Raw genomic sequence first — 27,549 nt, forward strand, 5'->3', positions numbered from 1 at the left:
TTTCTTCTTTGGGGGTTGGACTAGGTGACCTTTAAAGGTCGCTTCCAACGCAAACTGTTCTGTGATTCTGTGATATCTACGACTCTTACCTCACCTTTGACTGGAATACTTTGTTTGTAGCCATCATTCCTCTTTTTGCTATTTAATACTCATCAGAAAAATTCGGTAAGTGAGCATTGTTACTGCAGACACTAAGGATTTAACAGCTAATATCGTTCTGAGGCCATGGGTGAAACAAGGTTAGTTCAAGAAAACTGGCAGCAAAGACTGCTGTGGCAATTTTTTTATTTTTTGCACAGTTGAATCTGGTCCCATTATCAGCCAGGCTCAGGGTGATGGGAATGCCATGAATATTATGATACTATTTTAATTTTCTGCTCCGTGTTGTCTTAGCTGGTAGAAGGATAGAATGAGCTTCCCTGCATTTGTCCTGCAGATCTCTCTGCAGGCTGGGGAGAATGTCAGTGAAGGGCAGCCCCCCATGCAGCTACAGCAGCAGTGTGTGCATCAGTGTGTGGAGGGGAGAGACAACGTGATGGTGGGGTGAGCTGAACACAAGAATACACATGAATTTGCGGTGGCTGCCAAGTGAGCTTTAGCAGAGCCATTCACCTGAATCCTGCTGTGCTGACAAGCGTTCAGAGAGGTACAATGCCAAACATCTCATTCACTAAAAAGTATTTCAGGTAATTCTAGATTTTTTTCAGGCCTGATTTTAAGGTAACTGTGCACTGGAACAACACCCACTTCCCCAGGGGGACTGACCCATGCCCAGAAAAGAGCTTTTCATGGCTAACATTGCCGCACCCTGGTCTCCACTGAGAAGCATCAGCTGCTCTTTCTAGATGAGGTTGCTGCTTGACTGCCTTTTGCTAGCAGGGGCTGCAGCCTGGCCGTGCCTGTGCCTGGCCATGGCAGCAGCAGCTTGGGGACACGCTGGGACACAGCTCTGGGCCTGGGCTCCAGCCAAGTGTGCAGAGCCGTGCACCCACCTCGGATAACCAGCGGGGAAAAGGAGGGACAAGCACAACCTCCCACCCTGGTGAGACACAGCCAAGCGAAGGGGCAGCAGCTTAAACCTTCAGCACGTTGGAAATGCTTTCTAAGGAGGCAGGGAAGGGGTATTCAGAGAAAGGTTACTCACTCTGCAGTGGGAGACTGAAATTCTCACCTCTGCTTTGTGGGGAACGTATCTGGTCAAGCCACAGGAAGGGCACCCACCTAAACTTGCCTTAGACACTGCTGTGGTGGGAGAACGCTTTGTTAGAGTGCATTGATACCATGCAGTTATCCCACTCTGGCACTGCCCTTTTGAGTGAACTGCCCTGTAAATTATCATGGGGAAACACCCTTGGGGAGCACTCAAATATTAACACCCCCAATTTTATGAAGATTCAGAGAATTTAAAGCCACCATAATGGATATTTAGATCTAAAAATCTGGTGTCTATGTAATAAATTACTCGATTTGCACAGATTCTGAATGCTTCCTACCCCCATAAACCCAGCACATAATGTAAGCCCAGAACACAACCAAAGTTCTGGGGAACAGAGATATTTCAGAAAGCCAGAAGATGCCTGCTTGCATCTTGGTGGAGGAGATTTGGAGGAAGAGCAAGCTGTATAAGTGCATGAGGATGGTTTTTGCAGTTTTGCTCACATATAATGAAAGTCACAGTTGGGACTCAGCAATTTTATTGTTTGTAAAAGTCTGTATTGTGTGCATAGAAAGACTGCAAAATAAAACTGAAAAGAAACCATTACAATAATGTTTTGTGCAACCCACTCTAGCTAATAAATATTACGCTTATCCAAATATAAATATAACCCAGAAATGTCACCTAGCAGAGCAATATTGCTGCTCCTTAATAGCAATGTCCTCCTGCTCAGCAGACCCCTGGTTCCTTCAAGGATGGTGGGGCCAATGAGCCAGAAGTTGAACTTTGTGAGCCTGCAGCACCCCTGTCACAGTGTGGGAAGATGTATGAGGCAGGAACTGATACCTTGCCCATATCCATATGCCTGAAAAGATATTCTAGCTCCTAAAAGCTACCCCAGAACAAGGAGTCTGAAAAATACCAAAAATTAAGCCTCCATCTATGAAGAAATAGTTTGACACATGATATGTGAGATCATGGGATTACATTATTTCCTTGTTCCATTTTTGTTGGCAAACATATTTGAACCTGACTTCTGTAATGACAGGAGGTTGCTGCTGAAAGTTTGCACTTCAGAGTTTTTGTAAGGTGCTGTCGTGTAAGGTTTCCTCGTGTTCTCACCTGCCCAAACAGAGAAGCATCAAAAATACACATTGCATATCTGCACATATAATCTGTGAGCCCTCCTGACTTCCCTAGTGATTGTTAATGCTTAGCAAAAGTTCCTGATCTTATTTACAAATTCTGCAGGACACCAACACCCACACATTTGGGTTTGAAGTCAGTTATGTCAAAACAATGTCTCTGTCTTGCAGTGAAACTACAGATTTCAATTGAAATACCAGGAGATGGATTTTGTTTATACCTTCTGCTGTCACCACATGATGTGGAACTCCTTGAGGAGGAAGAACCCAGGCACTCCATTCACACTGGACTTTTTTTTTTGGTCAGTCCCTTTGTTCACAGAAGAGATGGAAAAGTCTTTACTTGTGATGATTCAGTTACTTTTTAAAGTATGAGAAAATTCTTCTCATAATCACTGGTGCACTGAGCACATACTCTGCATGTTTTCTCCTCATGGCTCCCTCCTGAGCCCTCTGGCCCCTTCCTTCCAAACACACCAGGAGCGGATTCCCGTACCTTTCACAGGTAATCAGATCCTGGGACTCTGTCTTGTCCTGGACTGGGAACACATAACACTCTGCACTGCTCAGTCCTCCATACTTTGTTCAAAGAAATTGGGTGGAGGTCACACATTAATCTTCTGATGTAGAAAGACTGAAGAAAAAAATCAATATAAACATTCAGCTTTGACTTCCCCCCTCCAAGAATGTCTTCATTTGCATCAGAGTCCCATTTTCCCACTCACTGTACAATGCAATTTGAGAGAATTTCAAGACTCTTCAGCACATTGCTTTTTCTCTTCCTCCCTTACAGACTCCCAGCACACACAGACACCTCTTCCATTTACCAGGCATCCAAATCCTGTTCCTATTATGCCACAGCTGCAGGGAAAATCATGCAAAGGGAAAACAAAAGCACCTTGAAATACCAGCATCAGAAATGCAGGCGCTGGATCCAGCCTGCTTCGGTGTCTCCCAGGCTTATTCCTGTTCAGAGCTTTCAGGTCCAGCCCACTCTGAATTAGAGAGCCAGGGAAATGTCTAAACATTCCTCCTCAGTTAAAGACAGCTTTTTATTTTTTCCCCTTCAGGGAAGGCCTTCATTTGGGGGTTCCCAGAAATGTTGGATCTCTTAATTTTGAGGCTGTCTTTTCAGGAGAAACACCCTTGCTGGACTGTGTGGTTCAGGACTCCATGCTCAATAGTCATTTCTGGTTTCAAGATGCAAACCACACTCTTGGCCAAACCAAAGCTTGTGTCTGTCTAGGCTCTGGAAGACCTGGGGATATCTTGTCTGTCTGGAAGTACCAGCCTCTGTCCTCTCCTTCTCCCCAGGCATATGGCAAGTGTTTATGGTGAGAGGATTCCTGTTAATGCTTTGTGTGGGGAAAATCCAGCCTTTGCTCTTCTCAGGACTCTCTCAGCTGTGCTGAGCACACAGTGTCACAATTACACATCAAACTCAGAGATTTCACTCAGCTGAAACAGCAGAAGAGAAAAGGATGGCCGCTCGTCTTTTGCCTGAGCAAGGGAGAGAAGAGAGAGGAAGAACATTAATGTCAGCTGGAGAGGAATGGCAAGGTTAGCAAGGAAACCCTTGGGAAGAAACTGAGAATTAACACAAATACGATCTATCACCATAGAAAAAACGCCAGTGGAAGAACCAGCTTCCTTCTGTGCAATGTTTCTTTTCTATTACCAGTGAATTTGGCTTGGTGGACACTAAGTACCTTGTAATGGCTTGGCTGTCATTGTTACCACCGTTAGAACTCAGCCCCACAGATCCACAGCTTTCTTAGGAAGGAAACTGCTGAATTAAGTTGAATTAAGTGCACTACATGGGCTTCTCAGTGAAGTCAAATAAAAGGCAGAAAGCCCAGAGTTTGCTTGCTAGTGCAGATGAAAGCTACAGTGCTTCACCTCCAGGATTTTATCTTGTGTTAGCATGTGGAGCGTACACATCTCTCTCCTCCTTAAAGCCAAGGGGAAGGGAGTTCTTGTCTTTGGGAAATAGGGCTCTCCACTACAATACTCACCATCCTCCAGCAGTGGCTCATCACCTCATAAATCGCCTTGGAGGCCAGCTTGGGTTTGTAGAGCCGAAATCCTGCGTTGATTTCTTCCACCACTTCTGCATTGGTGCGATTCTCATAGGGGATTTTACCTTCACTGAAGACCTCCCACATCAGCACTCCTAAAGCAAATGGATGGGGAAAAAAATCACAAAGAGGCAAATAAAATCCTCAGCAGGCCCAGGGCCACCTTCCACCTTCTCTTTTCTGCAGTTCAGTATTGGTGCCAGTTACTTGGAAAAGCATTTTCACTTGGATTCTCAGTAGACATCTGAAAAACCAGGCCCTAACACAGCTGTACAATTCGAGGATGTCAGCCAGGCTCTCTGGTGCTCTCTGAAGCATCTCCCTGGTGAGTTTGTGAAGGGCTTGAGCACCCAGCTCCTGCTGTGCTGCTCGTAGCCCACCTCAGGAGTGCACAGCTTCAGCCACAGCAGAAGCCAGCAAAGGGCAAGGGAAACACAGAATTCACAGGCACAGAGTAGCAAAGGCTATAATCCTGCATTATTTACTGCTGGCCCCAGGGCTGAGTGGCACCCCATTGACTGTGAGCTGTGCACAGCACACTGCCCCATTCACTGTGTGGGCTGGAGAGGGGCCAGGCCCATGAGTGTGCCAGATCCACAGCCAGGGGACAGCCTTTGTTATGGCTTGGGGGGAAAAACACACAGCGGTGCTCTTATCTGTGAGGGTCCAGAAGGGAGACCAAAGAACAATGCATTGGGGAGCAGGAAACGAGGTGAGAAGTGCGAGCAGTGAAATAACATTTTCAGATCAGCATAAAGCAAATGGAGTCAGCAGAGCAAATTTGGAAGGGCAGAGGGTTTGAGTGAGGCATCAGTGCCCCGGGACTGACACGCAGAGAGATGGAATGCCTAAATGTCTTCCCTCTCTCCCTCCCTCTCTCCCCTTCTCCCCTTCTCCTCTCCTCTCCTCCCCTCCCCTTCTCCTCCCCTTCTCCTCCCCTTCTCCTCCCCTTCCCCTCCCCTTCTCCTCCTCTTCCCCTTCCCTCCCCTTCTCCTCTCCTTCTCCTCTCCTCTCCTCTCCTCTCCTCTCCTCTCCTCTCCTCTCCTCTCCTCTCCTTTAGCTTTTCTTTAATTTCTTTCACTTAAATGATTTTGGCTTGCTTTTCTAAGCCATTATTCAGGCAAAACACCCTTGGAGTCTGGAGGATGCAGTGTTAAGGAGAGTTTACTTGAGGACTGAGCCCCTGTTTTTCTGAGCTGGGGTTTGTTGGGTCTTCTCCATTTTGACAAGAGTTTCTTACCGAATGACCAAACGTCAGATTTGGTGCTATAGTTGCTGTAGGAGAAAACCTCTGGGGCAGACCACTTGACTGGAAACTTGGTACCCGTAGAGCTGGTGTACTGATCATCCAGGACAATCCTGGGAGAGGAAAAGAAGGGGGAATGCTGAGTCACCCCCATCCTGTGAGAACCCTGCAGGGACCGTGCGCAGCCTCGGCGGCTTTACCTCGACATGCCGAAGTCGGACACTTTGACCACGTGGGATTCCCCCACCAGGCAGTTCCTGGCAGCCTGCAAGAAAACAAGGTGGAAAGGCAGCAGGTCAGAGCTAAAACACTCTCACAACCTCTCAGGGGCTTTTATCCTGGCAGGGCAGATAATGCTTAAAAAAGGAGCATCAAAGTGACATTGTGCCTTACAAAGAGGACAGAATCCTGAGCTTCTCATGCTTTCTGGACATTTTGCAGCATGATCCTATTGCCAGAAAAGCTGTTCAACTGTCAGTCTGACTTGCAGGCCCTTGTTGCCCAGAAAGGGCAGAGCAAGACCCTAAAATATCCACAGCTACTCACAGTCATTGCATGCCTAGTGAAACTGCAGCAGTGACTGATGGAGCATTCCTGAAAACCACTCAATTAAAAGTATTTTATCATCAAAGCATGTTTATACGTGACTTGTGCTAGAACAGGTCTTTTTGTCATCTTCACTGATTTTAGACATGAAGAGTGGTCAGTACTGTGGCTCTTGAGGAGCAAAAGAATACACTCAGGAAAAAAGACAAAATTTCTAGGCTTGTTTCTTCTCTCCCAAACACAATTAAGGGGAATAGATTGATCAGTGCTCCAGGGCTTTTTTTTTTTTCTCGAAAGTATTTGTGCTGTTTTTGCAATAAGGGCAGATACAGGATCCCCTATAAACTGACAGGCAGGAGGAGTGTGGAAGCTGAAATTAAGGAAGGAAGAAAGCAGAGGAAAAAGCCCATCTGGAGCAGAGAAAAAGCCCACGTGGGACCAACATACCAGGTCTCTGTGGATGACAGAGTTTTGTTCCAGATAAGCCATTCCTTCACACACATCCAGGCACATCCCCAGCAGGGTTTCCTTGGAGAAGCTGCCCCGCTGGCTCCTGAGGTAGTCGGACAAGCAGCCGTTCTCCATGAACTCGAACACCAGGCAGATGGGAGCATCCTCAAAGCACACACCATAAAGCTGGACTAGCTTGGGGTGAGACAGCTTCCTGTGGGATAGGGAGGGAAGGTGGGAAAGAAATAGGCTCAGTGCCTGCTATCTTCACAGCAAGTGTGTTAGATATAGCTACTTATGCCACAGTGCTGCATCCTGCTCGCTGCAAAGGCCACCTTTGCAGATGTGTAGACCAAGGACTAAGTGTCATCCCATTTTAATGGTCATGGCCACCAAAAGATTTTTCTCCATGGAAAATCATCCAATCAAACAAAAATAAAATCAATTTCTGTCTGTCTTGACAGGAGGCAAATGCAAAAAAAATGCAAACAAAGTCAATAAAACAAAAGACATATTCAGTTGTGCAAAGCAAAACATTTTACAGGTAAGGCTTTTCAATAAAATTACCCTTAAGTTTTACATTATTTTTTCTGAGAAAAACCACTTTACTCTCCAAAAGGCACCATCAATTATCCTTGCATTCCTGAAGAGCAGAGATCTGGAAGACCACTCCAGACATTGGTAGACTTGGAAGCACAGTAATTCACCTACACTTTGAATTGCCTTCCTTTGTAGCCACCAGAGTTCACCAGTCTCTCCATTTACTGCTTAGATACATAGCAGATAGTCCAAGTTTGAATTCCCTAGTCATATTCCTGACTTTGATCCAGTGTTATGAATCGCACAAAAAGGGTGTGATTGCCTTGGTGAATCTACCACTTACATCAAGACTTTGGCTTCCTCGATGAAATCCTCCTCTGACATTGCTCCTTCACGGATGGTCTTTATGGCTACTTTGGTCTTGTCCAGCAAGTAGCCCAGGTAGACCACCCCAAACTGACCACTGCCAATCTCCTGCACACGGGTGAGCTCAGAGGCATTAATGACCAGTTTTCCTGTTGATTGCAAGGGAGAAAGAGTAGGGATCAAGCAGTAGAATGCCAAACAAAAAGCTTTTGTGGATTAAACACTGAGGCAGGATTCCAAGTGAGACTTTCTGGCTCTCCTTCAAATTGCCTGTCTGACATTTGGTAGCTCATTTGACTAGACCCTGCTGCAGGTCATGTTCAAGGGTAGGAACAACAACATCCCCTTTCTCCCCACTTTGTCCTGCCTATCCAGTTCTTCAGGGAGGATTGTTTCTACCATGCATATGTGCAGTACCCAGCACAACATGGAGTTGGATTTTCTTTGAAGTCTCCAAGAATTACAGTAAAAATGATACCGGCAAATTATTATTGACAACGATATTCAAATGAAGGCATCTTTCAGGAGGGACTCGGCTTTCACCAAATTATTCTACACTCCCATTTCCATCCCCTTTGTTCAACATTCATTTTAGTATTTAATGTTGACTTCACTGAGCCCCTGGGGCTCTCATCACCTCCCTCAAAGCACTGCACAATCAGTTCAGTCATTTATCAACAGCCATGACAAAGATGGCAATCTGGTGAACAGTGCAGTGACCTGAACGAAGCTATTTATTGTGGCTGTAATCACATGAATATTCATCAGTATCCATGGGGATGTGCGGGATCACCCAGCTAACCAGCCAGGAGTGGGATTCCCATGTAGAGAGAACCTTACCATAGCTGAGCCCTGCGGTGATCGGGGCCTTTCTCCTCCAAGAAGAGACCGCGTATCGCAGCCGCGTCACGAGACCTGGGGACACAGGGACAGGAGGGTTCCCATTACTGCCACAGCCATGGGGAGCGGGGCTGCCACCACCCCAGAGGGCAGCTTGGACTCTGGAAGCAGATTTATTGCACTGAGTTCTCAGCTCCACTTGAGGGCAGCTGAACCTCTGTGCAGGCTCTGGTTTCCTGCCGGTGAGAAGGAAGTCCAATTCTGAGCACTTTCAGCTTATTTCCCGTTTTCACATCCAGAGCTTTGAGTCTCTATTAACTCTGTTGAATTTCCAAATGGTACTTTGTATTCATAGGGTATTTTTGAAGCTCAGTGTTTCCCTTTGTACTCCTGGACTGTGGGGATGGGAGTCACCATGTCTGGCTATGGATCCTGGCCATGTCCTTGACTTTGTGTCAAATCAAGGCCCAGGGATAGATCACCTCAAGAAGGACCTGGCAGTGGTGATATCCCCCCAGGGCTCTCTATAATATGTCACTATGACATCTGTGGTCAGCCTTAGAAGGACAACCAGAGTGAGGATGTAATGCTGGAAGCTGGACTGAAATGGTCATTTCAGAATAAGTGGGAGAAAAGGTGATGCCATTTAACACTTCATTGTAAGGACAGAGGGCTTGGGAGCCTTCCTCAATTCAAAACAGTCACCTGGCAAACCAGCAACTTCTCTGTTCAGCATCAGCTTCACTGACCTGCTGCGTTGTGCTGGTGGTAGTTGATGAGGTCGGGGATGGAGTCAAACACGTGCTTTTCTGCCAAGTAGTATCGCTTGGGAAAGTCGGTTGTCTCATTGATGTGATAATGCTTTATAACAGGATTGTTGTCCGTGCTGAAAAAGAGGAGGTTTTCTTTGAGAGAAAATAGCTTGCAGCAAAAAGACAGGGATCTGGGGTATAAACAGAAACAAGTGAGCAAAGGGGAGAACCTTCCCCCAGAATGAACGGGGGAGGAGCAAGGAGTGAGCTGCAGTTGCTAATGAAGTCTGTGTACTTGCATGTCCTCCCTCTCACTCGCAGATGGTCTCATCTCGAGAGAAAGGCTGAGGTTTCCTGATAAGAGAAGGTTGAGTACTAAGTTTGTCTGCCTCTTCTTTGTGAAACACGACTTTCTGCCCCATCACTGAAACCCTTTCACTTGCCTTGCTCTACCCACCTCTGATGAGTCCAGCACACAGCCCTTGTTGATCCTACTGACACTTCAGGGGACAGTGCCATCAGAATGACAACCCCAGTGATGTCCAAGGGACTATTTATAGGCACATATTTAGATGCAGGGAGAAGTGGAGCCTTTAATACACTTTGGGACTGGCAGCTGACTCTTCTGCCTTTTTTGGAAGTGTTTTCCCTCTATCATTTTCATGAGCCTTCTGCTCTCTCGTTTTAATGCCAAAACAACTATACAGAGATTACACACTCATAGAAGCCATTTCATTGATGTAATTGATGTGAAAAGCTGCTGAGCTCAGCTGTACCTTAATGCTTTGGTGAAAACAGAGACTGTGTACATGCCAGGCTGCCTCGAATCTCTCACCATGAAGGCCCCTTCCCTACCCTGGAACAGGAGCAAAGGAGAGAAAACTGGTTAGAGACATAATGGAAAAAAAAAAAAAGAAGCAGGCTGGGGGCAAAGCTGTGCTTATTTCAGCCCTATCATGAGGATGTGCTAAACATATAGGAAAAAAAAGAGCCATCACCCCACTGACAGAGCTTGGTGTGTTCCATGCACAGCTCTGGTGGCTGGCCAGGGCCTGCGGGTCTCTCTTGGGTGGTTTGTGCTTTCAGCTCAGCTTCCTCTCGGAGCTCTCAGAGGAAATGAGACTTAGGCTCCCGTGCTGAGTACGTGTGGGTGTGGGTGTGCCTCTCTGTCCCTCCAAGTCTCTCCTCTGGAAATTCTGAATCCATTGACTGCCCTCAGCCCTATCTGACAGAACACATGTTCAATGAAACGTGTGGCCAAATGGAAAGGCAAACCCCTCTGAGTGCTCCCCATGGAGTGAGCAGCCACAGAACAAATCACAGCTTATCCAACACCAGAGAATCCATATGGGAGTGTAGGAACAATAATTTACCCATGTACCACAAATTGGAAAACCCTGGACATGATCCTGCCCTTTCATAGGCACACCAGGCATCCAGTATCTAAACATAAATGGGTAAGAAAGCAGTCCTCCTGCACTCTGGCACTCACAAAACCTTTCTTTTTTAACTTTTCACTGTAATTGTCTTCTACTCGTCTGAATGCTAAAATGCTTCACAGGGCATGATCCCACTGGCCCAGATGGATCAGATGGCAAAGGAGAATTAACATCACAGTTTGGCTGGAATGTGCTGTACTGACCTATATATTGGTAATAAACCCCACATTTTTTCTTCTGTTTGCAGAAAAAGAAGCTTTTCATCCGGCATCCCAAGTGCCTGACTTTTTTCATCCCCTCCTCCTTTGCTTTACACTGTAGGTTTCCTCCATTTTATGTCTCCTACCCACCCACAACACTCCATGCAGAGCTAATCCACCAAGTGCACCCTGCCTGGGCCTCTTTCCCTAGAGGTTTGATCAGCTCCAGGTGAACACAGAGGCTGAGCTGCTCCTGCATCCCCTGGATATGAGCTGCTGGCTCTCAGTGTGCAGCTCTGCCCAGGTGGGATCAGCCTGCTGAGCTGTGAACTTCCCAGGTTTGGCTCTTCAGTGTCTGCACAACATCTGCTGCATCTGCACCACACAATATCTGGCACAGGGAAGCTCTAAAAAAGCTCTCTCTGCTGCTGTAGAAGCATTTGATTATGCACAGTGAGGGCTTTAGGACTGGAGGTGGGCAAATTTTGGAGGCAGCATCCTGCCCAAGTTATATTAAGCTCGATTCTTGCCCGTCTGTTCTCACTTCTGACCAAGGCTGGCCAAAGATCACTCACAAACCTGGTCAGATTTCTGGGGGGAGCTGTGAGGTTTGCAAGGCTTTGAACCAGAAGTCTCTGCAGCCACATGGGGGTAGTTACCACAGAAGAGTTGTACTGGTAGGACCGAAAGAAAAAATAAGACCACTAAACCATGTGGGGACATGTCCTGTAGTAGTTTATACAAGAATTTTTAAAACCATACAAAAATGCTCTTATTTCCATAAAATGCTACTGTTGCAAGAAGGAACACTTTATTTGTGTTTATTAACAGGGCCACCTGTTAATGTAAGAGCTGATTTAAAAATTAGGGTTGTGTTTGTGTGGAAAATTTGAACAAGAAGCTTATTCTTTGTATTTTCAGTACAGTCTTCACTGGAAAACTCTGGCTCAACTGCAAAATTAAAGATGTGTGCTTACATGCACACACACACACAAAATTAAAAATACAAAACCCACAGCCATACTTTTGGCTTTCACCCAAAGTACTTCAGCACAAGATTGGTTAGATTTTCAGAGAACTACTGGCATGCACAGGCCTCCTGCAGAGACAGAAAAGATGAGCTAAAATCACAGTTTCCAGCTGGCACAGTGGTCTGAAGCAGTGTTTTCCAGCAGCCCCAGTCACTGGGTGTGTTTGGATGGCACAGCTCCATCCATGCTCAGCTAACAGTGCAGATAAGGGGGGTGTGCTGGTGGTCCTTTATCTCACATCACACACTAAGGACACAAACACAGCAGGGACCCAGGGTTCATCTCTTTTACACAAAGCAGCCCTCGCAGGCTTCATTTGTCATTAATTAATTATTGTTTCCCATCCACCCCATGCATAACACTGGTTTACCTCATCCCTGAGCAGTGTTTCTGCTTTGCTTCTGCTGATGTTCTTATTGTACCACCTGAAAACATCAAAAGACTCCGAGTCAGCATTTCTAGGCCAGGAAAGTTTCTGCTGAAAAGCTTCTGAATGGAGCATCCCCAGGGTGGAATGTGAAGTAGGGTGGGGGCATTTGAGACTTGTAGCCTCAAATCCAGGGCACTCAGAGGTACAAGAAAAACACAGGCACAACTTACTCATACATTTGCAGATTCTCGGGTGATTTTTCCACCAGGTAGCTGCTGGGCACGTAGCCCTCATGCCTGTTGAGAGGCAAGACAAGTGTGAGTGTGCTGACAGACAGGATTTTCTCTGCATCTGTAGGAGTCAGCCTTGAAAGCTTTGCCTGCTCATTGCATGATAAAAATGCTGGTGGTTATGTATTGAGTAGGGTTACTGGAGAAGAAAACAACTGATTGCGCCTCTAAAATTGCAGAGTTTCACAATTTTCCCCCCTATGTATCACTGCAAATATCACTCTGAACTAAGGACTGTTTATTGTTGTAAAATTAACTTTCAGATCCTTTTTTCCAGCTGCCTGAAGCAACAGCAAAGGGAAGAAAGTTACCCTAAATAACCTTCCATCACTTTTTCCTTGTGAATCAGAGGATGCTTCACGAAAGTTAAACAAGAGGCCAGCATGTATGTTAATGGAAGAACAAACTGGAATTAGAAGGGATTTGTACATAGGCTGTTGAAAGGGGACTTACCCATTCTTATCTTGAATCAGCCACCAATGTTCCTCAGAGCTGTCAATCACATAATATTCCTCGTTGTATTGTAACGTCAGCTCCTGCGGGTTCTGGGCTTCATAGTCATATATGGCCATGACCACGGCTTCCTTTGGGTCTAGCAACAATTTCTGCACAAATTAGGCAAAAGGCTTATTATATTCATATTCATATTCATAAAAAGCAATGGCATGCTCTCTAAAGTGGTATTTTCCTGGCAGCACTGGTGTCCCCTGGGCTCAAAGGCCCCAAAGCACGCCAGAGCATCCAGTGGGGTGTGGTGGCAGCATGAGCATCTTTGGCACTTTCAAACAATGGATTTCATATAAAAAATTTCAATTGCACAGAAAACACGCAGGGAATGTTATCACAGGTGAAATTCTAGGTCACTGCACTGTGGTGAACATTAATAAGGACATACTCCCCACTGGTAGTTAATCACTCAGGGCAGGACACTAAGGACAGCCTCACTGCACTCACCCAGTTATCTTCAGGAGTGGGAGGAAGAGGCTTCTTTGAGGCTGAAAAGAAATCAAGAAAGATAATTTGAATTAGGTGAGGGCAAAACTAAGGGAGAAGCCACCAATGTAATGAATTGATAGAGGTGATACAAACTCTCTGAACAGGGAGCTTTGGACTTTGAGACCAAGAAGTGCCAACTACACAGTGAATCTCAGCAGGGCTTGGAAATTGGGGTACAGATTACTTGAGGAATCAGGGTGAAAACCACAAGGTAGATGTTTCTTTGGTGAAGAATGATTGACCACTTGTGTTCATTTTCAGGAGACAAAGTAAAGATTATGCTTGGCCATTGAAACCATAGAGGAAATATGGTTTGGTCAAAATAGGACAAACACAGTTGAACACATTTATCTCAAGAAAATTGTGGCTTATTGACTGACCACAGCTGATCAAGTTCTTAGTTCTCCATCTCATCCCAAAACCAGCACCAAGCATCACACAGAGGAAAATGTGAATTCAAGAAAAGAGAATGCCACATACAGTAAAAGATAAGCCAGAACACCTCAAGAAGCCAGGAACATGTCTCTTTATGGAAATGTAGCATCATAATTTTTCATGTTCTGTACAAGAGAGATTAAATCCTTTACTTTTGCTAGGAATAAATATTTTCGAGGTCAGGATGGTCTTAACAAGTCCCTTACCATTTTTGGTGGGGTCATACACCACACAGCCAGCTGCCATCTTCTCTGTCTGAGCACAGCATCTCCACTTGCCATCTAACCAAAAATCTGGATGACACTTTAAAGCCAAACTGTTGTTGTATCTTGTTTCTGGAAAACATTAGGGGAAGAAAAAGAAGGGGGAAAATTAATTTATTTGCATCCACATTAGTTCTAAAAGTCATCTAGAACTAAATGGAAATAGTCTGCTCTTTAAAGAAGCTTCTTGTTATTTTCAAATGAAGCTTTGGTGAACATTATCAACCTCCTCCATTAATGTTTTCCTTTCTCCCAAAAGGATTGAATGCCACCAGTGATGTGGAGTAATAGACTTCCTGCTGGTGACAGCCCCTCTGCTGTGGTAGAACAGAATCCTACTCTCTTTAAAATGATGAAACACCAAAACCAGAGAAGGAGGGTCACATAAAAAGAAATAAAACCCAGCAGGCCATATACTGATTATTCCCAGGACACTTGCTGGTTTGTCTTGGTGTCCAGAAGAAGCTGTACAAGCTGGCATTCACCAGCACCAAACATTTTTTGCACATTTAAATACCAGTCTTGAATGTCTGTGTGAGCGATTGCAGTCCTTCTTTTTGAAGCTCAGGCTCTCTATCTGTAATAAAAATTTCCCTGAAAGAACAAAAACAATTCTGCAGGACTATTCAAGACTATTCAAATTGTCCAAGGGAGGGGACAGTCTCCAACTGTTGAATGAGAAGAGGTAATAAAGTAGAAGCTTGGAGTAGGGGAATAACTGATTGCAAGAGTCAGTGCATGAACTTCACAATATCTCCATCAGGCACAATGTTTTCAGAGGGAACAATAGGGCAGCAGTGCTGTAAAACAGAAAAAAGCTATGACAGAAGCCTGGTGCAGTTTTTATGTAACTAATTGACACCTTCCTCACGTCAAGCACTCTGCTTGTCTCTGCCCCCAGTGTTGGTTACTGCAGCTCCGTCCGAGTGAACCACAGCACAATGCTGGAGGTGAACAGGAAATGAAAGCTACCCGCAAAAATGTTCCCTAATATTCATGGTTCTCTAAAAAGGTTGTCACCTAACCAAAAAAGTCTATTAATAAGAGCTGAAAATTCTTTTGTGTAGAAAAGGTTATTTAAAAAAATTAGCCATAGGAAAATCCTTGTCTATTCCTGAATAAGAAACCTCAAATTACAGTAACTTATTAAGAGTTTATTCTAGAAAGACACAAATCATAGCAAGATCCCAGAATGGGTCAGGCTGGCAGGGACCACAGTGGGTCACCTATTCCAGCCTCCCTGCTCAAGCAGGGTAGTCCCAGAGCACATGGCTCAGGACTGTGTCCAGATGGTTCTGGAATGTCCCCAGGGAGGAAGATCTCACACCCTCTCTGGGCAATCCATGCTCAGTCACTGCACAGGGAAGTTTTTCCTCATGTTCAGGTGGAACTTCCTGGGCATCATTTCTGCCCATTGCCTCTTGTCCCAATGCTTGGCACCACCAAGCAGAGCCTGGTCCATCCTCTGAAACCTCCCTGCAGACACTGGCAGACATTAAGGCACCCAAATAAACCATTCCACGTCCAAATTTCTGCTGAAAACACACCCACCAGATTTACAAGCAATTCGATTTTATAACCCACTACCACTTGCCTGCTGAGAAGGGAGACACTGACTCCTCGTGCACATTTTCTCTGCATTGTTTGTGAGAAAACTGGTCAGACATAAGCACCTCCCACAATTAGGTGGGCACAGGGGTTTTTTACCTTCCTTCAGCGTGAGGACCCATCTCTGCCGGCTCTCGCGGTTGGGGGCAAACACGTAGAGGATGTAGCTGTCATGGACAATCTGGAGAGGGGGACAAAGAAAGGAGCCAGCCATGAGAAGCAGTCCCAGATACACTGCTCACAAGGGAGGCACCAGAGGTAAAGAGGCAGCAGCCCTCTTACCAGCAAGTTATGTGCCAAATGATGATGTGGGGAAGTGGAGTAGCAGGGACTGTTCAGAAGCATCTCTTAACCTCACTGACTTTTGCTTATTTAAATTGGAGTAGTAGCTCTGATAAAGAACCCAGTGTTGGGTTCATTAACAACTGCACAGTGAAGGAAATGTTATTGAAATACAAAATGAAGTGATACCTCTCTTAGTATGGTCAACAGACAGACTCACCTGGAAAGGGTATTTGTACTGACAGGGAATGATGATGTCACTTTTCACAATTTCCACACATTTAATCCTGGAAAGTTCCACAGAACCCTTCAAAGTCCTTTTTTTCTAAAAGACAGAGAAAAGCACTTGGTTGATGCTAATGATCGTGGATTAAGTGAATAATTAGACCAGACTGTCGTGTCTGTGGGAGATTTAGTTTTAATGGAGCAGAAGCAAATTAACTGATTATGTAAGACATTTAAAAGTATAAAGAATAATTCTTATATATAGCACCTCTATATGGATTCACATACGCATACATATGTTTCAAATCAGCACATGGATTCCTAGAGAACCAGTCAAAACCTTTGGTTGAAGTTCAGCTTTTACTTTTTTTTATTCCAGCAAAATGAAATCCCTTTTTAACCAAAAAGAACTGCTTTCATTAAATGTTCAGTTTACTAACACCCCTGTTTCATATTGAAAAGATATAAACCAATAAATATTTTATTTTAAAAAGTTTGGGCACCAAGAATTTCAAAACTAGTCATTTCATCCAAAATGGACATTTTTACTGCATCTGTTTTCCAAAAAAACTACAACATTTCTCTGTTTTTGTTTTGTCTGGCTTTTCAGCTAGGAAAAAACAACAGGGAATTTTGAAATAAATATTATCCTCAAGAACTTGCCAACAAAGCTGTTTCTCTGGCATCCTCTGCTGCACTTCTGTTCACGGTATACCAGGTACACAAATAGCAGTATGGGCAGTGGGGAAAAAGAACAGACATTCAAGTATCCCAGCTTCCTTGGGTGTACCCTAATCCCTGTGGGATCCTCATCATATGGCTGCATGGCCAGTGGCACTCAGCTTTTGCAAGAGAGAGGTGAGGGCAGCTGGTGAAACTGGAGCTGAGGCTCAGCCTCTGGTGCTTCTGCAGGATCCACTACAGACGAGTTTGCTCTTCAGAGCGAGCTGGTTTCCTGTTTTGATTCATTTTCAGTAGGGATTAAACACTAGCTGTCCCCCAGCTCAGCTTTGGAACAGCATGACGGAAATCAGTGAGATTTAACAACACCAAAACACTGCAAAGCTTCTGTTTTCCAAACACTGTCAGTAGGAGAGAGCCTGAACTTCAGCTGCTGTGTTGTACCTGCCACAGGTTATCACTCAGAGACACAGCAAGACCTTGGCCACTTTCTGACCCTCCCTTGGACCCCAACTCTTTGTGTCTTACACCCTCCAGCTCCCTCTTGCCCCTTGTTCCCTCTGTCACCACCACCCTGCAGCTCTGCCCCGCTGGCAGCAGCCGTCCCCACCGCTGTGCCAACCCCACTGCTGCTCCTCTGCCACCTTGCAGAGTTAAACTCAGCATAAACCAGGGCAGCAGCTGACACCTCTGCAGATGGAGGGAGGTTTGCCACAGAGCACTGTCAGACAGCCTCAAAAAAGAGAGGCCCCAAGACTCCTCAAGCCTCATTCTTGCATGACTGGCTGGGTATTTTGCCTTTGTATAATTGGAGTTGAGGCAAAAGAGGGAAATTATTACAGTGTGGTCTCACACTGCTCTTGCTGGCCTTTGCTGGTGCGTTTGGGGTTTGTATTTGTATTTGCTTGCAGTTTAACCAGTGTCTCTGGATTTACTGCCAGGACTGTCTCAAGTAGACAACATCTGCCTGTGTAGTTCTATGGGGTGTGGGATTCTTCTAAATCAATAAACCCAAGGCTTTAAAGCACCCCTAAATTTAAATACCAATTAACTCTCAAGAGTGCTGGCAAGCCTTAGAAGGCCTTACTGCACCCCATTTTCACCATCTATTTCCTTTCATTCTTATCTATTCACTTCTTTCTTTCAGACTTGGCTTCCTCTGTCTCTTCTGCAAAACCTCCTCTATCATTTGTTCTACCCCTGGGACTTCTACCCTTTTGATGAGACACAAAGCCATTTATATCCTATAAAAACCTTCAATTTTGCTAGCGCTGAACCCTCCTTCATCTCATTCCTTTGAAGTCCCGGGGTTTACCCGCATGCATTCTTCCCCTGAGGCTTCAGCAAGCGATGCTGTGCCAGGCACAGGCTCTGCTCTTTCCCTGCAGACTGGTTTTCTGGAGTCTGCTGAAAGACAGGGTCCAGCCTTCTCAAGGAGCTTTGTGCAGTTGTCCTGCAGCTCTCATGACCCACTGTGTTCCTTTTAATCACACAATTCAGCAACGGAAGCTCCTCATAATCTCATGTTGCAGCACAACATCGGGGTGTGTCTCACAGCCGGAGCATTGCCCAGCAGATCCTCAGCAGATGGGACCCTGCTGATAGAAAGCAATTACAGTCCTCTAGCAGGACAAACAACTGGAATTGCCACTCACAAACCAGAAATTACCCAGAAACTGGGCTGGAAACTAAACATATCCCTGGTTTTGTGATGTTTGACTGCACTTTAATCCAACAAAAGCAACAGGGCCATTTGGAAGGGAGGGGAGAGGAAAAGCCTCTTAAAAATGGACTCTAAAAAACCTCAGAGACTTGTTCCTAAAAGGGCGAGACAAAACATGCTGACAGATCTCTATTTGTTGTTTTCAGTCTGCCCAGAATATAACTGGGTAGATGTTTTAGCTGCTTGGTCAGTAAATGCATCAGTGGTCTTACTGTGTGCCATGTGAGGAAAGAACCAGGGCAGGCTGCTGTCCCATGAGGAGAAGCATATGTGCTGCAGATCAGCCCATCCTGCTTGCTTTCTTTTGGTCCATTATTTGCAATATATCTGTTCTGGGAACCACTCTGAAAGGAGCCAGGTGCATCACAAGCCAAATGCATTGATGTCTTCATCTTTGGGACTCCACCTCCTCTTGTCTCACAGCTCCAGCAGCTCTTTCATTGACTAATCCTTTGGTTTGTCTCTCCTGCATAAACCAGATGACTCTGGTGGTCCCTGATTGTTTTAGATGCTGGGACAACTGACCATGGGACAAGGGACACAGCCCTACCCTGCAACACAAGGAGGCATCTCCCTGTGCCTGCTCAAGGAATGACCTGCCTGGACTCTACCGTGTGCTAAAACCAACCACCAGCACTGCTGCTCACCCAAAAAATGAATTACTTTCCTCCAGCTCAGGTCTGGGGCAGGGGGAGGGATGTGGAGCTCATGGTGAGAGGGCAGGGAGCCATCAGTGGCCCCTGCCAATGACACAGGTCACTGAATCACACTTCCAGACCATGGCTCTGCACCCTCAGGCTTCACAAAGTTCTGAGATCTCGTGAGATCTGGGGCTGAAAAGCTCTGCACTGTTTGGGCTTGGTGGGTGCTTACAGGTTTTGCTGAGCCCCACTGTGTTAATCAAAGGTGTAGCCACCACTGCTGGGAGCAGGGGGAAGGGAGAGGGGCCAAATGCTGGGGAGAGGAGAGGCAGGGGGGGCCTATCTCAAGGAGCAGAGGAGGACACCAAAGGCAGCATTTTCTGGCAGGAAGGCAGCACCCTGTGCCTCATGAAGCTGCCTTGGTTCAAGTTGCATTACAACTTTTATCTTTTCTTTTGTTCTGGTGAGCGGAAAACCAAGCCATTAAGATTCATGTGGCCCCAATCTCCTCAGCAGCAGTCCCTACCGAGGGCTGTCCACGCTGCAGCTTGGCTTTCCTTGCCCAGAGGTGTTTGTGTTCACCTTCTGCCTCCCTGCACCTCACTCCCTGTGCCTCCCTTCCTGTGCAGTGCTGGCAATGCCTCCTTCGTAGGAGGGTAGGGGAAAGCTGATTTATAGCTGGGGTGGAGCAAGGTAGGAGATTCCAGTCCTCAGCAGGCTCGACCACAAGAACATTTCCATCAATGAAAGCATTTAATGACCTTCTCTGTACCAGCAGGGTTTTTTTTTTTGGTAAGAATCTGAGCCAAACTTCATTCCCTGTTTTCACTGATTGCCTTGAATAAAAAGAGCAATTCTTAATTGGTGATTTAGTAGATGAAGGATCTTTGCTTTGACCCTGTGTCACCTGTTCCCTGTCCCTCTGCTCTAGTTGGGCTTGGTGTTCAGCCTGGACAGAGGCAGCAGCCGATTTTGAGGGTTGTGAAAGGTGGAACTCCCCATGGCAGAGAGCTCAACTGCCTTGGTGAGCTTCAGCCTTTTAAACGAGTGACATGCTCCTGACCTCTCAAGGACTTTTCTTCAGACCTTGCTGAGCTTCTGAAAGAATTTGGAAAGGAATTTCTTGATGTAGAAATAGTAACGAGAAGCTTATGAGATATCACTGGAACAAGATGGAATTATTTTTAATGGTAGATCTCCTGCTAAAGTATTTTTCCACCAACCAAAAGACTTGAGCTTGAACTTGAGCTTGAACCTCCTTGAACACTGTGTGGACACAATTACTTTCTATCTCTTATCATATTCCTTATCTGTGGAATGTGGAAGGACATCAAGGACTGTTGGATGCTGGATTCATAGCAACTTTGCCTGGACGCTATCTTCGATCGGTATTTAGGGCATTTTCTCATTAGGAACACTGATAGTTTCAGGGTTTATGGGAAATAAAACTGTAACCAATTTTTAAATGAAATCTGAAAACTAAATTGAGCAAATTGATTTTCAAAAGAAAGTTGTAAGGGATTTTGCATTTTCTATCATGCTAACTGTTCTAAAGGAAAATTGGAGAATCCCATTGCTAATAATGGGATTTTCTGTAGAATTCTGGCTGTTGTGTTTTAATACCTCCAATGTATTTTGTTATATTTGATATTCAAATCCCTAAATGTGTCTGCTTGTCTTACCTGTCCATCGTGACCATTTTGTCCTTCAACTTGAACTAAAAGAATAACTAATTTTTTTTTTTACTGCTGTTTTCACATCTAAAGAACATGAAGGTGTTTTAGGGGTGGGCACACCCTGGATGCAGAGTGTACAGAATTGTGTTAAATAACAAAACCATCTGCAACTGGTGCTTAAGATGCCTCCATTCAACTATTTACTATCCTTACACAGTCCTACAGACCCAATCCAGCCTTGTTTTTCCACCAAATCCAATTCCAAAGTTCACTTTGGCTCAGGTCTTGTGAGAGATGGTTATCAGAGTGCACAGCCCTAGTATCAGCACAAGGGGTTGGACAAGAAAATCAATGCCATCATCAAGAAACAGAAGGGGGGAAAAAAAGGAAGATTCTTGGCTTTCAAATGAGCTTTCTAATATGATGGAAATAAGTCTTTTATGTTACATAAAAGCACATGGAACAGCTCCTGAATACCATATTAGTTTCTTCAAAGCTATTCTTGACTCCAGCAAAGACTGAGAGCAGTGGATTGCAGTGAATGAAGGATTCAGTGAAAGAAAAGAAGCTAAATTAAATCAACTATATGACAACACTTTTTAATGAAAAAAAAAAATTTAAGCTTTAATGCCAAAATTAAAATTCAGCCAGAAAGGATGAAAGAGTATAAAGCAACAGGCAGGCATTACAATAAAATAAGTTACAATGTTGATTACAATATAAAGCAAAGTCAAAGGCACTGGGAGCAAAAGATGGCCACAACAGAGAAGTCTAATAAAAGGTAACTATTAGAAAACCTCATATTTATAGTTGTATATTCAAATTAGGAGGCATTCCTTCCCTCTTAAAGATATAAAAGAAAACATGGGTTGAAGATTTTGCTACACCCTCCTCAATGTTCTCTAACAGAAGCAAGATTTGAGCTTTGTAATTTAAACAAAATGGAAGTATCAGACATCTGCTGCGGAAACATTGCTCAGAAGGAATTTTAAAAAATTTTCTTCAAAAACTGAAGGCTAATAAATAGATAGAAAAGGACCTAGTAGGAGCAGAACTGGGCAAGTAGAAAATCATTATAATCATATTCTGGAAGATAACATTATTTATTCCAGGAAAAAGGAGCTATTTTTATTTCCCCACTTTACCACACGCTTGTGTAGTTAGAAAGGCCACAGACACCAGAGAACCTGCATTTCGCTCAAGGCAATCCTGTCTAGACAATATCACCACCCTGAATCAGGATGCTGCTGCAGGAGTCGTGAATGAGAATGGCAGTAGATGGGAACTTTGCAAATATCCACACAAACATTGGATAAGATCATCGGAATAGGCTGCCGGAAGATGTGGAATCTCTGTCCTTGGCTTGGAAGCAGTGGCCAGTCAATGTTACAGCCAACTTGTTCTGGTGTTGGTGGCAGTCCTGCTCTGAGTGTTGATCTTATCCTGGCAAGAAGTCTGACTAAAGGAATTTAAGAAGTGCTCTCCAACCAGCATTACCATGATTCTGCGATTTCACAATAGAAAGGAGGCTCATTGTGACAAGCAATATCAACTTCATCCTCCCTCAACTCCAGTGATACAATTTGGATTATTAAAAATTCATGTTAAGTTTTCAGAGATTTACTAGACATTAAGGCACAGGTTTGTACTTTTCCTCCATCTTATTTAGGGTTGCATTGATTTTATTACATAAAAATTCATTGAAATGGGTGATGCAGGCAGATGCCAAGCCTGACTTCTTTGTGGGTGATACGTGTATTATTAATAAATTAGTTGGAGATATGCACCAGAAAACAAATGGTATTGCATATTCTGGCAAGCAAACAGTACTAGTTAATAAATACATGACAAGTTATGAAGAATGGCATATCTAGTCAGATGTATTTCTTTGGAAGGTAATCTTTAAAACCATAACTAAATTCCCTTTAGGTGAGGACTGCAGCTTCATGACTGCTAAGGTATTCAGAAGACACAAAGCAATGAGAAATGGTATGAATGGCCACCCTAACTAACAAGAATACCAGAATGGAGATCTTCAGAAGAAAAGTTTTAGTCTGTTTGCATTGGAATCTTGGGGAGAAAACCAAGTCTTTCCATGGCAGGATGGACAAGTCGGATTCTGTGTAAGAATAATCAAGGTGAAAAGGACTGGCCTGAGGAGCAAAGCACTGCTTTTGTTCCCGTGGGTAGCTGGACTGCTGCAAGCAACCCAACGTGTAGATAATGCTACAGAGCAGCTGGAGCATTTCTGGGATGCTGATAAAAGTCTTTTCAGCCAAGTTTATTCATTTGTTCTCATGTAGCAAGAGACTGAAAGCAGATTTCAAGTCATGCTAAGTGCCATCTTTGCCATCTTTATATGTGAGTATCAAAGATCTGAATGAAAGAGCCCAGGACAAGGCTGGCTCATTCTATGTGACCTCCTGGGCATCTGACCAGTGTAGGAAGAATTGTGCTGATGTAAATGAAAAGAGAACTTGGCCTTTTCTGGGTGAGCATTTCATTGCTGCCTGTATAAGCTGGACTAATAATAGCCCACAAGTGCATGAAGATATAAAATTTCAAAATATTTATGTGCCTGAGGGATTTACCAAGAACCATAAGCTGTTGGGTGAAGGAGATAGAGATAACTCAGCAGTTCAAATACTTTTGCTGAGTCTAAGTAAGGACATTTGAAACTCTGTCCCAGACATCTCCCCAAAAGGATTCACTTCTCTGCTGCTTTTGCAGTGCAGCAGGTGTACCCTGAGAGTATCACAGTGTCCGTGTTTTCCATTATTGTGGAGAGGATCAAACTCATTGAAATAGTTAAAATTATTACTCCCATGAGCTTGTTTACTCACATGTACCATAGCTACAAAGTCAGACCCTGAAACAAATAATTTTTGCCTGTGGAATTGATTTGCATGTTATAATAAAGGCACTTCTGATGTCTTTTAGCCGAGACGGGGGCTGAATATCAGCTGTGCCTGTTATCAGGGCTTTGCTTTATGTTAAGACAGCCCTGCATTGTGCACTGCATAATGAATTCCAGAAAACACAGCTTCTTATTGTTGTCAGTTATTGGGGGCTCATTCTCCTAATGAGACATGTAAATGTCTTTCATTAACATTAAGGGCGACTGTGTGCTTGGCCCCTGAGGAGAACAGTGCTCTCTGTCAGCTGTGGCAGAAAGATGAAAATTACAATGAAAATGCCATTACAGTTATTGCAAAAAATCTGCCTTTAAGATGTCAATTGTCTGGACAGCTTTGGGTACCATTTGCAGAATTATCCCTGTACCCTCTTGGCCTGCTTATTTCCTTGTTTTGGACTGATACAATAAATTCTTAAATGTCTTTTTATACCCATGATTTAAAAATACAGAGGCTTAACACTTAAGTGTGTACTTTACTTTAAGTCATCCAACTGAAATCAGTGGGACTTCTCAAACTTTCAAGCAGTTCAGTAGTTGTTTTACCTGACTTTATGCCTGGGCTGTTGTTACTGACTGACCAAGGACTGGAGAGGTGAGTACTGTACATCACGAAACTCTTGAGTACAGGAATCCACCAGACAGGTTTGTAAGGGGTTCTTGAAGAAACTCATTGAAAACTCTTAGAGAAAACATCCCCAGAGATTTTCCTTAAAAAATACATGCTTTAAAAGCCCAGACATTTTCTGGGCCTGTCCATCTGTCAGTCCATATAACACCTGTGGATGCTCCCCATCCCTGCAGCCAGCTGGCAGAGAACAGCGATGTCCCTAAACCTCCAGAGCAGGGCCACATGCAAACTGCAATGGTGACAGCCTGTGCTGACCCCTGCCAGCTCCAGAAATGACCTGAGAGAGTCCCTGTGGAGCAGAGCCAAGCCTGTGCCAGGGACTGCACCAGAGAACGAGCACCACAGATCATCGATTTCAACACCTGCACATGGTCCCTGGTCCTCGTGCTCTCCTGGGAATGGCACAGCCCATGTGCTGGGCAGGGATGGTTGGAATCCTCCCTCCACGGGCTGTGAACTCAGGTGCTGTGGCTTCCCTCCATTCTGAGCACAAAACAAGATGGTTCTTGCACGGGCTGCCCTACTCTTTCCTCTCCAGAACAGCAATGACCTGACCATGCAGAGGTCTCACCAGGATGCTCTAATTTTGATTACCGAAGAGGCTAATGATTGATTGGCTCTGGGAGTATTTCACAGGACAAATTCTTTTCTCTCTACTTTGTGTGAAATTCTTTTCATGTAACAATCTGATTTTGACAGTTTGCATGAGAAAAAATCAGCATTTCATGAAGAATCAGCCCTGTGATCACAAATGTACCCACACCCCCTCAAATGTGCACAAGGTTCTAAAGTTGCACATGTGTTTACCTACACGTCCACACATATATAATATGTGCATGTTTAAAATATATAATATATACGATTAAGTGGATAATACACCAAACCCTCATCTCACCTAAATGACCTTTTGGAAGACTAGGTGGGAAATTTTCCAAAAACACAGTGTGTGAAGTCTATGCCCCACTGAAAGGCACTGAGTCAAATTTTCCAAACTATTTCAGTCACTAAAAATGCTGACAAGACACCTACTGCAAAAGTATCTAGGCAGAGTGTATGTTGAGTTAATCTCAAGTCCACCAACTCAGAAAGCACCAAGAAAATCTGGTTGTGAAGATTTCTCTAAACACCTACAGCAAAATCATTTAGATGCTTTTCAGAATTCAACCCTGAATAATTGAGTGGAACAGTTAAAATGGAATTTAAAATCTTCATACAATGGCATTTGAAAAATAGTTTGGAGAACAGACAAAGAGAGTCTCAAACCATATACAGTCACAGTATCCAGCAATGAACAGTGCCCTGTTTAAAATGGAGGTGAGAAAAACATGGACTATAAAACAAAAGCAAGAAAAACATTTCATTGGGCATATTTGAGAGGACTAACACACAGCTAAAAATTACTGGTAACCTTCAAAGCTGGTTTATAACCCCAAATAGGTTGTGATAAAATACGATGGCACATCATACTTTTCTTGTTGGGTTCTGTTTCTACTTAATTTTCTGCAACTGAGCAAGATCAGATGGTCTGAAGTTGCGAGTGCAGGATCCAAGGCAGCACAGTCCCAGTTCTGCTCTGCCTACAGGAACAGCGCCTAAACATAATGGATTAACAGCACATTCAGTGACTGTTGGAAAACAAGCAAGATTATTTACGACCGTAACGAGGCTCAGCAAACATCCAGCTAAATAGAAGGAAGTAATTCTCACTTCACTAGAGCAATAAACACAATGGGGTGCACAGATTGACTTCTAATTTTCTTCATATTTAGCAAATCAGCAAAATGCAAACTTAGGGAAACAAAGCCTGCCCTGAGCCTGGTTCTCATCATCACAGCCCATCTGAAGCTAGCTCCAAAGACTACATGTTACATGTGGCAGCTGAATTTATTTTAAAATGGAAGACGGATCTCGTACCAGCCATCAGCCTGATGCCCTGAAGAAAAGAATGAGAGTGAAGATCTGGGGATTACTTTTTCACAGATAGAATCAGGGTACACTTGTGACCTTCACAATAAGCCTCTCCAGGTCACCCACTGTGAAGCGCCACGCACAGGATCACAGCTCTTACACACACTGGTTATAACAGCCCGTGCCAAATTCCTACAACAAAACTAGATCCTTCCTATAAATTGGCAAAGTAGTCTTATTCCTCCATTCACACCAAATGCCCACTGATCAGAAGCTCTAAATGACCCATTTGACCTATTTTCAGTGCATGGTGCTGTTGAAAGGACCAGAAAAGTTAACAAAATTTAACATAGATTACCCCTCCAACCATTAGCATCCTTCCCTCCCTTTAAGAAATTTCATCCTTCCTTCCATTACTCTGAGAGAGAAAAGGACTGACATACCCCGTGGCGATGTTCGTAGTAAGCCAGCTTGGATTTGGTCAAGACAAAGAAGCGCACTTTAAAGTTGGAGGGTGAAGTTCTTCTCTTCTGCTGGGATTTCTTGATCAGCAGTTCCTCCAGGAGCACACAGTTATTCATGGCTGAGCCAAGAATGTTTGTCTCCCAGGACATGGGAAGTCTATGCTGTGTGCCCCGTCAAAGAAAGAAACACGAGAAAGAAGAGAAGACAGTTAATTAAAAAAAAAAAGTGTTCAAGAGGCGGTGTAGGTGCTTTGAGATTTATCTTCCCATCTACAGCAAAGCTTCCTTTCTGCCAGACCATAACCACATCCTCTCTGAAGTCATAAAACGAACAGCACATGTTGAAATATACGCTAAGGTAAATGTTGTGGAAAAAAATAACACTTGAGGGACGTGCAGTAGATGTGAATCAATGATTAAGGATTAATTAAAGGGGCATGGCATGATTAAGCATCTCTCTCCTACTCGCTCATCTGGTAAATACAGTTAGAAATGCACGCGCCCAACATGGACGTGCAGGATGAGTGTCCCTGCTGTCCTCCTAGAAGTAGGTCATGCATCCATATTTCTTTAGTGAAGGAATGATGCCTTTCCATTTAGAGTATTTAACACAGGGATTTCATACAATGGATTTTGAGGGGGTTCCCCATGTA

The 27,549-nt window shown here is 44.3% G+C and overlaps 1 protein-coding gene across 1 annotated transcript; it reads right to left on the minus strand.

Annotated features, from left to right (window-relative positions):
* Positions 1-1,677: 1,677 nt before the first annotated feature.
* Positions 1,678-27,183, minus strand: ITK (IL2 inducible T cell kinase). The gene is made up of 17 exons (XM_048320241.1): positions 26,876-27,183; positions 16,254-16,358; positions 15,851-15,932; positions 14,087-14,215; positions 13,404-13,444; positions 12,903-13,054; positions 12,390-12,455; positions 12,160-12,214; positions 9,896-9,975; positions 9,117-9,253; positions 8,368-8,442; positions 7,505-7,676; positions 6,619-6,835; positions 5,826-5,890; positions 5,620-5,738; positions 4,317-4,474; positions 1,678-3,801 (listed from the first exon to the last, which is right to left on the minus strand). Exons 1-17 carry the CDS (start codon positions 27,044-27,046, stop codon positions 3,730-3,732), a joined length of 1,896 nt encoding a protein of 631 aa, XP_048176198.1. The 5' UTR covers positions 27,047-27,183; the 3' UTR covers positions 1,678-3,729.
* Between the last annotated feature and the right edge of the window lie 366 nt (positions 27,184-27,549).

Source organism: Corvus hawaiiensis, chromosome 15 (genome assembly GCF_020740725.1).
Source record: "Corvus hawaiiensis isolate bCorHaw1 chromosome 15, bCorHaw1.pri.cur, whole genome shotgun sequence".
Classification (NCBI taxonomy): domain Eukaryota; kingdom Metazoa; phylum Chordata; class Aves; order Passeriformes; family Corvidae; genus Corvus; species Corvus hawaiiensis.